This window comes from Mustela erminea, chromosome 15 (genome assembly GCF_009829155.1).
Source record: "Mustela erminea isolate mMusErm1 chromosome 15, mMusErm1.Pri, whole genome shotgun sequence".
Taxonomy (NCBI): Eukaryota; Metazoa; Chordata; class Mammalia; order Carnivora; family Mustelidae; genus Mustela; species Mustela erminea.
Genome location: NC_045628.1, coordinates 14,730,237 through 14,743,769, shown reverse-complemented (window position 1 = coordinate 14,743,769; position 13,533 = coordinate 14,730,237). Strand labels below are relative to the sequence as shown.

Below are 13,533 nucleotides of genomic sequence, written 5' to 3'. Positions count from 1 at the left end.
TGCTCCATGCAACCCACGCCCTCCTACATCTTTAGGGCGTGGGTATGAACGCCTGGTGGGTATGAACCCACCACTGGGCCAACCTATCCCACCTCTCTGAAACCCTTAGTCTGTTTCCCAGAGCCCATAGTCTCTCATGGTTCCTCTCCCCGTCTTGATCCCCCCCCCCTTCATTTTTCCCTTCCTTCTCCTAATGTCCCCCATGCTGTTCCTTATGTTGCACAAGTAAGTGAAACCATATAATTGTCTTTCTCTGCTTGACTTACTTCACTCAGCAGAATCTCCTCTAGTTCCAGTCGTGTCGATGCAAATGGTGGACATTCATCCTTTCTGATGGCCACGTAATATTCCATTGTGTACATGAACCACATCTTCTTTATCCATTCGTCTGTTGTAGGGCATCTTAGCTCTTTCCACAGTTTGGCTATTGTGGACATTGCTGCAGTGAACATTGGGGTGCATGTGGCCCTTCTTTTCACTACATCTGTATCTTGGGGTAAATACCCAGTAGCACAATTGCTGAGTCATAGGGTAGCTTTATTTTGAACTTTTGAGGAAACTCCACACTGTTGTCCAAAGTGGCTGCACCACCTTGCATTCCCACCAACAGTGTAAGAGAACAATCCTGCTTTTCTTTTCTTTTTTTTAATTTTTTATAAACATATAATATATTTTTATCCCCAGGGGTACAGGTCTCTGAATCGCCAGGTTTACACACTTCACAGCACTCACCAACAATCCTGCTTTTCTAAACCTGGTTTTCCTCTGTGTGCTCCGAAAATAATAAAATGTCATTAAAATACTTCTTGATTTAGACTCATCATGGTTTCTGATGGGATTCCAGTTGGCCTCCTTTATGAGGTCCCACTAATATCAGAATACCATGCTGCCCAATTATAAATTTTTATAATCTCAAAACATCCATCTCAAAGGTCAAATGTGCAAAGGAGGAGAAGGGTTGAGACAGTGGCAGACGATGTTTCTTACAGAGAAGGATTTTGTAGTCAGAACAGGGTGGAATCTGTTTTTGTCTCTTACTGACTCATCTCTGGCGTATCCTGTAACCTCTGGTGCCTCTGTGTCCTCACCTGTGAAAGTGGGAATACCAGCGCTCAGGGGCTCTATCCTGAGGATCATGCACACCCTGATCCTGGAAGTGTGCTTTCCTGGCTTGCTTGTTTTATGATGATGGGTTTTTTTTGTTTCTGTTTTTGTTTTTTTCCAGAAAACAGAGCGATCACTCAGAAGGACAGTGCAAAATGGGGATTTCTCCCTGGACAGCCACATGTTTTCTGTTAACGGAGATGTGACCTATTCTAATTGCAGGTTATATCCAGGCATGTAGAGGCCTTATGATTGCTGCTGTCAGCCTGGGCTTTTTTGGTTCCATATTTGCCCTGTTTGGAATGAAGTGTACCAAAGTCGGAGGCTCAGATAAAGCCAAAGCTAAGATTGCTTGTTTGGCTGGGATTGTATTCATACTGTCAGGTAAATAGTAACTTTCTCCCAAACGAGGTACTTCACGATATTAATGAGAGGACACTAACCACAGTTCTTTCTTCTGATACTTTGTAGGGTTGTGCTCAATGACTGGTTGTTCCCTGTATGCAAACAAAATCACAACGGAATTCTTTGATCCTCTCTATGTTGAGCAGAAGTAAGTACTCTTCTCAGTGTGTCTGTTTCTAGCTTGCAGGAAATGTACGCAGATTAATCTTCTAAATTGAGTTACATAAATTCCTTACGTGGTGCCTGAAAGGGAGACAGGCTGATCAGCAGTGTTCGATGACATCATGGCAATAGTAAACACGTTCTGTGCTGCATTGGCAAAAGATGCATCTAATCACTGCGTGGGTGTCACGTAGGGTCTTGTCTCTAAAGAGCTCAAGGCATAGGATTTAAAATTCTAAACGTCATCCACTGGACATCATTCATCTGGGGTCAAGTAGAAGGAAAGTGGAAGAGATGTGGGGGCAGGGGAGGAAGAATGATGTTGTGTGCTCACAGGAAATGAAGAGCTGGCTTTGACCGGTAGCCATCCCGATTATAGCTGCCAGCTGCTGGCATCTGGGCCAGGGGCCACCGCGCTTTCGGATGCTGATCTGGAAACTGCGACCATGCTCCTGAAGATTAGGGGTCTGTGAAGGAAGTATCATTTTTTTCATTTTTACTTAGCCTTTTAAACTAGCTCCTTGATGAGCTGCAATTAGTCAACCTTTATTTTAAAAAATGTACATGATGCAGGGTTAAAAAAAAAAAGCTCCCGCAGTGGTGCAGACACCACCCAGTTGTGACCGGTCTGGGTTACAGGTGAGTGGTTTGGCATTTACAGATGAGTTTGTGGGAGGGGGTTGGTTTTTAACTATGGGCTATTGGTTTTTATAGTTTCCCTAGGCTTATTTCTTTGCCTTGGGAAAACCCCAGGGATACCAAATTAGAAACAATGATATATGCAGTATTTTGTCTCCCACAAGAATATGCCCACATAGCCCTGTGGAAAGCCACATCTGTACGCAGATGGATAGTTAGCAGCTGGGCTGGTGATGCTTTCAGTCTTCAGGTCAATCGTTACTGAACTTTCCAAAAAAGTTACTAAAATTGCTGGCTAGGTGTGCATTCCTTTTTTCTGGTGGGTTTAGAATCTTCAGGGAATTGATTTGTTAATTCTGTCTTTAGTGTCTGTCTTTTATTCATAAATAACAGGTGCTTAGATAATGAAATAGAATGAAAATAGTCACTAATACGTGTTGAGCCCCTACCATGCACCAAGCAGAGCATTGCAAATATTCTCTTATTTTATTCTTGCAACAGTCTTAAAAGTAGGTTCTCTTGGTGCGACCTTTTTGAAAATGGATGTGTGCAGTTAATGTGTACAAGGGAACCTGGACTAAACAAGTACTGTCTGATTGAACTAGGATTGAACTAGGAGTCAGACCACACAGGCTTGCTCTAAGACGCGTGGTTTACAATACTTGATTTCATAATTTTGGTGACCGTATCCTATACATATTTTTCATCATGGGAGTTTCTTTTTGTATGATTTTAATAACTATTTTAAATTTTATTAAATGGGAAACAAAATAACTGTTTTGGACCCCAGTATAATTTTTACTCTCCTGCCTCTGTTGGAAAAATGGGTTCTGATTTATAAATTTTCTCCTAACTAATATTTGATTATGAGATTTGTACAAGTGTGCGTGACACCAGACATTGAGACGAAAACTCAGACCGTGCTCCTGGAGATAGGAAGCATGTTAATGATATTTAAATGAAATATAATTTTACTCGAATGATAGATTTTTATTTCAGGTTTTGGTATCCTAAATATATAACAAATTTCTCATGATTTACTGTATTAAAGAAGTTGCTCATGTTTTTGGACTAACCATTCTAATTGCTCTTTTTGTTTCCCTGACAATAATTAAGGATGTCTTTTTCAGAATCTTAAAAATCATTTTCGTCCTTTCTCAGAAGGTCAGGACTAATTCATATATACCCTGTAATTTAAGTCTGTCCTTTGTGTGATTTTATTTTTCCAGTACTTGCTATATACTCAGTCACCTAGTTTTGTGCCATCGGAATTTCTGACTTTCTTTTTTTTTTTTTTTTTTTTTTTTTTTTTTTAAAGATTTTATTTATTTATCAGAGAGAGAGAGGGAGAGAGTGAGCACAGGCAGACAGAGTGGCAGGCAGAGGCAGAGGGAGAAGCAGGCTCCCCGCTGAGCAAGGAGCCCGATGTGGGACTCGATCCCAGGACGCCGGGATCATGACCTGAGCCGAAGGCAGCTGCCCAACCAACTGAGCCACCCAGGCATCCCATTGACTTTCTTTTAGATTTTGGTTAAACTCAGTTTAGTGATTATGGCCTCTGAGATGTTTTCTTTATTTCCACATTCTTGGTGCAACATCGAACGACCCCATTCCCTGTAATAATCTGTCGGCATTCCTCTCTCTACCTGCGCCTGCTCTGTCTACACGCTCACCTGTAAAACCAGGATAATAATGGCACTCTGCTCGTAGAGTTAATGTGGGAATTCGTTCAGTGTGTGTATATATGCTTAGAACTGATTAGAACACAGGAAACCCCGGGTACCCTATTACTGTATGGCATTAGCTATTATTAAGATTGCTTTTAAAATTAGGTGTAGTATTTAAGATGTGGCTTATCTTTATAGATGCTTTGATTAGCTCTCTTCTGAAGTGACTTAAAAATATAACACCTGCATTTGGCAATTTACCTCACGTAATTAAAAACACAAGAGCGAGGCACTTTTTGAAAAGCAACAGGGCTTATAAAACGGTAATATTTACAAATAACAGCTCCTTCACACAACACACTGAGAGAAAATATAAACTTTATTAATTATAACCGCTGCATATTGAGAACATGTTAGCTCCTTGAGATAAGAGCTCGCTCACGTCTGTATCTCCGACAGTGCCTTGCGCAAAGGCAGATAGTCCATTCAGATGAAGGAATGACAAAGCCCTGAGAACTGTAAATGTGACCAGATTCTGATTACCCATCATGGTAGAAAAGAGGCATAAAGGACAGGGGACATCTTCAGGAATTCACAGGCGTCTCTGAAACAAACTCCCTTCTCTAAAAGCCGGCAAATCAACCCTCTTGGCTTCATCTGTTTTCCTCTTATCAACAGCTTGAGTAGAGGACAGAGAGTTGAAAATGAGAAAGATTAAGAAGCTAGAAATTGGCTCTCCACACGAAATTCTTTTTTTTAATTAATTATTTTTATTAACATATAATGTATTATTAGCCCCCGGGGTGCAGGTCTGTGAATCGCCAGGTTTACACACTTCACAGCACGCACCACAGCACATACCCTCCCCAGTGTCCGTAACCCAACCGCCCTCTCCCTAACTCCCTACCTCCCAGCAACCCTCAGTTTGTTTTGTGAGATTAAGAGTCTCTTATGGTTTGTCTCCCTCCCGATCCCATCTTGTTTCATTTTTTCCTTCCCTGCCCCCCACAACCCTCCACCCTGCCTCTCAAATTCCTTATATCAGGGAGATCGTATGATAATTATCTTTCTCTGATAGACTTACTTCGCTCAGCATAATGCCCTCTAGTTCTATCCACATCATTGCAAAGTGGCCAGATTTCATTTCTTTTGATGGCTGTTTAGTATTCCGTCACATTAATATACCACATTTTCTTTATCCATTCATCTGTGGATGGACAACAAAGTTCTTTCCATAGTTTGGCCATTGTGGACATTTTTGCTATAAACATTCGGGTGCACGTGCCCCTTTGGATCACTACATTTGTATCTTTGGGGTAAATACCCAGTAGTGCGATTGCTGGGTCATAGGGTAGCTCTATTTTCAAATTTTTGAGGAGCCTCTATACTGTTTTCCAGAGTGGCTGCACCAGCTTGCAATCCCACCAACACTGTAGGAGGGTTCCCCTTTCTCAGCATCTTCTCCAACAACTGTTGTTTCCTGACTTGTTAATTTTAAGCCATTCTGACTGGTGTGAGGTGGTATCTCATTGTGGTTTTGATTTGTATTTCCCTGATGCCGAGTGATGTGGAGCAATTTTTCATGTGTCTGTTGGCCGTCTGGATGTCTTCTTTGCAGAAATGTCTGTTCATGTCCTTTCTTGATTGGATTATTTGTTCTTTGGGTGTTGAGTTTAAGTTCGTTATAGAATTTGAATACTACCCCTTTATCTGATATGTCATTTGCAAATATCTTTTCCCATTCTGTCAGTTGTCTTTTGGTTTTGTTAACTGTTTCCTTGGCTATCCACACAAAATTCTTTTTTTTTTTTTAAGATTTTATTTATTTATTTGACAGACAGAGATCACAGGTAAGCAGAGAGGCAGGCAGAGAGAGAGGGGGAAGCAGGCTCCTCGCTGAGCAGAGAGCCTGATGCGGGGCTCGATCCCAGAACCCTGGGATCACAACCCGAGCCGAAGGCAGAGGCTTTAACCTACTGAGCCACCCAGGCACCCCTCCACACAAAATTCTTAAAGTAGAATCTTTAAAGCAAGATTTTGGTTTGGCCTCAGCCAGCATTTGCCAGAATTTCATCACCGGGGCCGGTGACTTAGTTTGTGCATGAACTTAGGGATGTACTGGAGAATCGAGGCTAAAGGCAGGGCAGCCCTAGGTGGGCTGGTGTTTGGAGAGTATGGCTGCAGGAAGGTTCTGACTTTCGCTGGCAAGAGTAAGTTCCTTGAGTTCAGAAAACATGTATCCCCTCACTGCCTAGCACCGTGCCTGGTAAGTGAAATTCTGATCTGTAGAACTGATCCTTTCAGGATCAGGGGGAAAGCTTGCCATGGTCTCCCCCCACGGTGGAGAGGAGGGAGGAAGGCAAGAAGGCAGGCACGCTCACTCCTCTTCCCATCCTTATCTTATACCCTTCTTCCTAAAACCAGTTACCTCCAAGTCACCGCTCCCCCCACAGCCCTAGAAGGCATGGCTGAGGCACAGGTGTGTGTGTGTGTGTGTTTGATCTTCAGCTAGGCGGTGAGCTCTAGTTTCCATCTCCGGTGAGCAAATCGTAGCCCTCCCACACCTACCCCCTAAAACGCACTGGGAAATGGTCTGGACTCAGAACCTAGTTGTGTTGTTGTTTGGATTTCCTTAGGATGCTGTGCTATATTAATTGAATCCTCTGTGGATTTCCAGGACATTCCTATGTAAGGTCTACCCTGGTGGCCTAGTTAGAAACACATACCTAAGCTCATCAACAAAGTTCCTACTCCATTCCTACTGTGTGCGAGGAACTCAGTAGGCACTTTACGGATGAGAGAAAACGAGTGGCTTCAAGGGTAGCTGGAGAAAAGATCAAGGCCGTAGCCATGCCCCCAGCATCCTGCTGTCTGTTCTGTGGCTTTGCATTCCGAAACCTGTCCTTGTTGGGAAGTTCTTCCTACCAGGCTCCGACACTTGACACATGGCAGTTCTTAAAAGAGTTACATCTGACTGTGGTCATGTTCTGCTTTTCCCCCCTTTCCCCCTTTTGTTTGGCTTCTTTGCTCTCATTCAAGTTGTAATTATGTTTCATGACATGACAGGCTGGGCTCCCACAAAGCCTTGAAAACGATTTCCCAACTCTCTCCTTTGGGCTATTTCAAACCAACTTCCTCCTTTTTATTAAAATAAAGCCTAACAAATCCAAAAAAATTCTACCTTCCTGCAAGGTTATGGTAACTGGTACCCCCAGCATGATTCATCCTACTAGGGGGATGAAATTTAAATCAGTTATTCCCACCACCACTTTGTTGTCCAAACCACGAACTTCCTAAAGGTCTTGATTTGTTTTCTTAAATAAACTGTTCCAAGAAAGAATTTATGGACACAAAGAAACTTCTTTTCAAATCCGTGCAAGGTTGGAGCATTGAACCATTGCCCTAATTGAGGAAACAGGGCGTTGTAATCTTAGATTTATTCTCTTTTAGTACACGAGATTTATTGTTAATATTTTGGCTCAGATAGTCTCACAATTGGGCCTTATCCTCCGGGCTTTCTTATTATTTTCAGAGTGTTTAAAACCATAGATGTATTTATCCCTTGCACTCACTCTTGGCATACATTACATTTCCACCTTAGGGCTTAAGCTTTACTCAGGTCAAGGCTTTTCACCACTGTGGTTATTTAGTCGTTAGAAATGAACAGCTGTCTACGCTCTGGTCAATTCTCTCTTCTTGTTGTCTGTCCCGTTCAACGAACAAGCGATAACTCAAGGAGTCCCTCTCTAAATTACACATTTCCCCGGGTGTGTTTCAAAGGAATATCGATCTCACTACGTGACCTTGCCAAGATATTTGACTTCTCTCTTTTGTCCCTATTATAACTTAATGAATTATGGATGTTTGTTTATTTAAGCATACTCCACTCATGAGATTATCTGGAGAGTGGATTAATATCGGTAGGCAGCTCACAGATTCTCGGACAAGGGGTTCCATGGATGTGTCAGATATCACGAACAGAAACAATTCAGCGGTTGAATATGAAGAAGGGTGATTCCATGCCTTCCCTGCGTTTAGGAGGAGCCCAGGCCGCTTCAGATCACCACAATGGCTCTGATGCTTTTGGCAGGCTAGCATGACTTAGAAATACACTTGGAAACCAAATGGGTTTTGTTTTCACCAACCTGCACCTAACGTCATGAACCCTGCCAGCTTGCTGTGGTTTCGGATGACTCTGCTTTCTGCACCGCGCCCCCCCCCCCTCCCAGGACCCCTTCCCTCTCCTTCTCACATACTGGCTAGTTCCTGCTTATCCTGCAGGACCTGTGTCCTGGGGAGGTGCCCCCCTGTGTGCTTCTGTTCATCGCCCACACTTGCTGCTCCCTCCCCCAGGCCAGACCAGCAGCATCTCCAAGCAGAGACCACATCTTGCTGATTTTGGAATCTCTTGTGCCTAGCCCATGCTCCGTGACATTTGTAGCAAGGATGGGCCGACAGCAGTGTTGTATGACTGTCTGTCTGCCTGCATCTCTCCTGCAGTGGAAAGACCAAGTACGTTTGTGGAGCTAGGCCGAAAGGAGTGGGGACAGTATGCACGTACTGTTTCAGTGTGAGGACCTGGATCCTGTCCTTCGGGCTGCCTGGGAGTAAACCCCTGCTCTGCCACTTATGCGTCGTGTAACCTTGAAAAAGAGCCTTATCTTTTCTGGGCCCCGTGTTCCTCGTCAGTAATGCGGGGATAATAAATAAATATTCAGTGATTTAGAACCGTGCATCAGCGCACAGTAAGGACTCAGTAAATGTTAACTCTGATTTTTAAGGATACTGATGCTTAGGCCGAGTACCTTAATGTCACTATTCCTTACTTTACGTGGTATGTTGAGGTTAGCCACAAAGAGATGGGTCTTGAAATGCTGGAGACATTGAAATGATATCATTGAAGTGGTAAGGCTTGGCTCTCAGATAGAAGGCATTTGGAAGAGGACCTAGCATGGAACCATTTAAAAGAAATAAGGGTTGAATAATTTCTTCTTTCTTCCTGATCACCTTGGTCATAGCATTGAGTTAGAGACGGGCAACCGCTTGAAACTGTCCAGTGCACAGACGTTCTGGAGGCCCTCCTCGTGAGATCTGTCCTGCATACTTCTCCCCCAACACCCGGCTGATTCTAAACTGCTTCCAGGCAGCCTGTGGACAATTCTGAATAAAATGTGGGATACGTGTTCTGTTGACCCAGGCTTTTTGCTGCAAGTTCATCTATGTATTTTTTTTCTCAACCCAAACAAATACACATACCCCCCTGTGCACACACAGATTCTTGACCTGTGCTCAGTGACGGGGGCCGTGCCCTCAGGGGTCCCAAGGCAGCGTCAATTGTTTTAGGAATTTCCTGTCTGGAATCACAGCCCCTTCTGCCCTGTCCGTTTTGCAGACTTCATGGTTGGTGTGCAAAGTTGTTACTGTACCGGCTTGAGCAGTAGGACTCAATACATCATTTCTCACCTGAAATCAAAGAAAACCCAGTAGACCCCACACTTGTCCATATGCATGGAGCTCAATGGCATGGATATTGCCAAACAATGTTTTTTAAAGATTTTATTTAATTATTTGTCAGAGAGAGAGAGAGCACAAGCAGGGCGAGCAGCAGGCAGAGACAGAGGGAGAAGCAGGCTTCCCTCTGAGCAAGGAGCCTGATGCGGAACTCGATCCCAGGACCCCGGGATCATAACCTGAGCCAAAGGCAGACGCTTAACCCACTGAGCCACCCATCCTTCCCAACAGATTTGTTTTTGAAGTGAAATATGAAACTTTGGAGACAGGAGTTACTTCTAGATTGTAAGTTAATTTGGCTAATATTATGTTAAGTTACACTGTGGATTTTTTTTTTTTTTTTAATTTCCCTGAATACTTGGCAAGAATTGGACTTCTGTAGAGATACTCACTGTGCGCTTTACAGGCTGTTGGAAGGGGAAGGCAGCAGAGAGGCGAGAGGCAGTTTGCAGGCTGGCTCCTGGCCGGCTCCTGGCCTCATCCTTGCCCCTCTGGCCTCTTCAGGGACATGAAGTTGTCTGTCTGGTTAAGAGCTCTACTCCCTCCTGCTTCTCCATGTTAAGAGGATTGAAGAAGAAACATATATTCACCACGGTAGCATGTGGTATGTCACCAATAAGTGTTACCCGTTGTTAATATATGCCATTTGGAGGATTCTGAACAACCTTGTTGGTGAGTCATAATACAGAGAAAGATAATGCGTGCTTGTCTGTTTTAATCTGGCCACAGAAGAACAATTTAGAATTGGCATTCCCCCCCCCCACAAAAAAAAAAATCAGTCTTTATTTTGTGTTTCCTAAAAATGAGGATTCTCCGTGAAGTTTCCATGTTAGTGGATGCTTATTATTTAAGTTACCCCTTCCTATTTTAGCCAGCATTTGGAAGGCACCTGCTACTACTTTGTAAGCCTCCTGGGAAGCCATGGGTGACGAATCCTGTGGCATCTCACAGGCCGTGGGAGGGAACTGTTCTCTGAGGGGTTTGTGGAAGGGAAACCAGACTGGGCCCAAGGCGGGGAGATGCACAGGCTGGGTGGGCACCCCACAGCCCGTCCCAGTAGCTGGCCCCCAGAAGAAGAGTGTGGAATAATGGGTGTGTGTATGTGTGTGTTTGTAGATCATACCTCTAGAATACTTCTTTCATATAAAATCTATTCATGTATTTATATAGACCTTGGATTATATAAGCCTTTGAGTTGAAGGAAGTTTACTTGAGGTGGTCATCTTTAATTTAATTTAATTTAATCTTTAATTTAATTTAATTCCGTACCGATGGAATTCAATTTTAAAATATTTACATTGACAATATATGGTATACTTTCTAAACTCTAAACACAAGGAGAGAGAGAGAGTGTGTGTGTGTTATTTTCAGGTAACTGGAATATTTATTTTGGCTGCTTCCACTCCTGGTGAAAATGAGGAGTAGGACAATATGTTTGAAGAAACACATTATCTTAGGTGTCAAGGGCTTGGACCCTAGCTCTGTGACTTTCAGCAAGGTCATGTCACTCATCTGGGGGTCTTAAAGGAGAAGACTTTTTTTTTCATCCACTACCCAGTTTTTGTTTTGCCGGAGCTGCTGCGTTTTTGTTTTGTTTTTTTTCCAGTCCAACATGCCCTGATTTTCATTACTACACTCACCTCTTTTTGTGTGGGGTGAGAAGACAGCCTGAGGGGAATTCAGAAGAAATTCCATACCCTGGAGCTTGTGAGCCACAGAGAAGGCAGTGAGCCGGGGAGAGAGAAAACACCCTCCTCTCTGGAATGACAACTAGAAAAGTACATTGCTCTGATTGTATTTTCTCAGATTGATAAAATCTTTTATTTAGCTAAAGTATACTGTAAAGGGAAGAAGGAGAGGTGGTGAAGGGCTCAAGCTTTGGAATCATGGTTCTGGGCTTTAAATCCTGGTTTGACTGTTTACTGAGCTGAGGCCCGAGGCATGTGGTTTCATCTCCCTGAGCTTCAGTTTCCTCATTTGTAGACCGGGGTAGCAATACCTCTCTCTCAGAATTAGAGTGAAGATCAAATGTAATTATGCAAAGAACAAAATGTTGACACACACACACACACAAATCCTAGTACAGTGAGCTGATGCTAATCGTCGCTATTGTTGTGGGCGTTTACTTGAACCACATCTCTGGATCTGAGAGAACAGATAATGTTTACTGGGCAAAAGCATGCTGTTCCGATGCTGCTGTTAAATTTCATTCCACTCTGCTGCTGCTGTTTGCTTAATATCTGCCTATCCTTGTGGGACTTGGAGATCCTTGAGAGCACAGCTGTATCTCTCTCGTCCACCTCGAAATACAGGATGAGCACAATGCCTGGCATGTCGTTTCTGTGCTGGTGACCCCAGTAGGCTACACGAGCACTCTGGGGGTGGCTGATAAGTCATGACAGGGGTTTGGATGCAAGGAAAATGGAAAGTGGAGGTGCCAATAAGAGGTGTTCTCCATTCCATGCCTTTAGATTACCATGAAGGTTACAGGGCTGAAATATGAGTTGAAGTGTGAGATGATCAGAATTAAGGCCTCCAGTGTGCTACCAGGCACAGCCAGGTGTGTGAGAATAATTTCACCCAGTAGTGTGGAGGACATCTGAATGTGTTCAATCTTTGTGTTTCTTTTGGGGGGAGTTTTTAAGGATTTAGTCTGTGGTTTCATTTCTCTGGATGGAAGTAAAGTTTTTCCCTGTTTACTAAATTTACATTCCATGGCATACATGAATTGAAGTCAGGCAATTACATACATGAATTGAGTAGTCCTGTCAACTGAGTGGATTTTTTTTTTTAAGATTATTTATTTATTTATTTATTTGACAGAGAGAGAGAGAGAGATCACAAGTAGGCAGAGAGGCAAGCAGAGAGAGAGAGAGGAGGAAGCAGGCTCTCTGCTGAGCAGAGAGCCCAATGTGGGACTCGATCCCAGGACCCTGAGATCATGACCTGAGCCGAAGGCAGCGGCTTAACCCACTGAGCCACCCAGGTGCCCAACTGAGTGGATTATTTGAGGTACTCCAAAAACAATGTTTTGATCCATGAAACAAAATTCTGTCCTCTCCTTGACAATCATGGATCTGTCTGGTGCTAAGCAGATTTATAGCTTTCCAGAATAATGAGAAAACTTCCACAATCGTGGCAGCCCAATAAAGAGAGCATGCTCTGAGTGGGGAAGCTGCTCTGGGGCCAGGAGGGCATGGTTAAAAAAAGAAAGACCCACAATAGAGCACCTGAAATTTGCTGATCTTCTGAGTTGTAAGAGTCAGCTTCTTAGCATTACCCCAAAAAATGAAGAAAGATTTCTAGGCAGAGACTAAGCTTCCCAGTGAGTGTCAAAGGAGACGAGCTCTGGAACGAATCTGAGTGGATATTATATTGCTCTCCCTCAATCCTGTCTCTCAGTAATACCAGCCAGTTTTTGCCAGATCACGCACACTGATAGGTGTGAATTTGAGTCCATGCTGAGTTAGTCAGCTCTACGTGTCTTTTCACAGAAGGAAGAAGAAAAAGTCTCTGCGAGAGAAAGGACCAAATCACAAAAGCCAGCTTGTTAAAAATTTCTGGTGTAGACATGGAGTCTCTCAGAGACTTCCGCTCTGAGCTGGTACTATTTATTGTTTGTCTCTGACAGAACTCACAAAGAACTCAAGTGGAAATGATATTTTTCTCGGAATAGAGTCTATATCTACAGATTTAAAGAAAAATGAAAATATATTTAAAAATAGGAATACACAAACCAGTTTTTTTAGCCTAAGACAAACCCATGATTCCTCAGGAAGTTTCCAGATGAGCCTAAATGAATATAAAGGCATGTCACGACATTTGACCTGCCTGAGTAATTTATCTTCTGATTTGTGACAACACTGTATACACGTTTGCATGCTCCTTTGAGTGAATTCACAGTGCTGAGCCATGGCTTATGATTTCTATCACCATCGCCGTTGATTGACTATTATTAATAATTAGAAGCTTGTTTTTAATCAATCGTGGTAGCCAGCACTGGAATCCTATTTTAGAAAGCTAAATATATTTTTAAGAAAAACCT

At 43.1% G+C, this 13,533-nt stretch overlaps 1 protein-coding gene across 3 annotated transcripts in view; it reads left to right on the top strand.

The window, feature by feature from the left end:
* The window catches only part of CLDN10 (claudin 10), a 129,925-nt gene that overhangs the window by 111,954 nt on the left and 4,438 nt on the right, over positions 1–13,533 (top strand). For all 3 annotated transcript variants that reach the window (XM_032314479.1, XM_032314481.1, XM_032314478.1), the window contains exons 2-3: positions 1,327–1,488; positions 1,576–1,657. In XM_032314479.1, the coding sequence (XP_032170370.1) occupies positions 1,327–1,488; positions 1,576–1,657 (244 nt within the window). The remainder of the gene's footprint in view (positions 1–1,326; positions 1,489–1,575; positions 1,658–13,533) is intronic.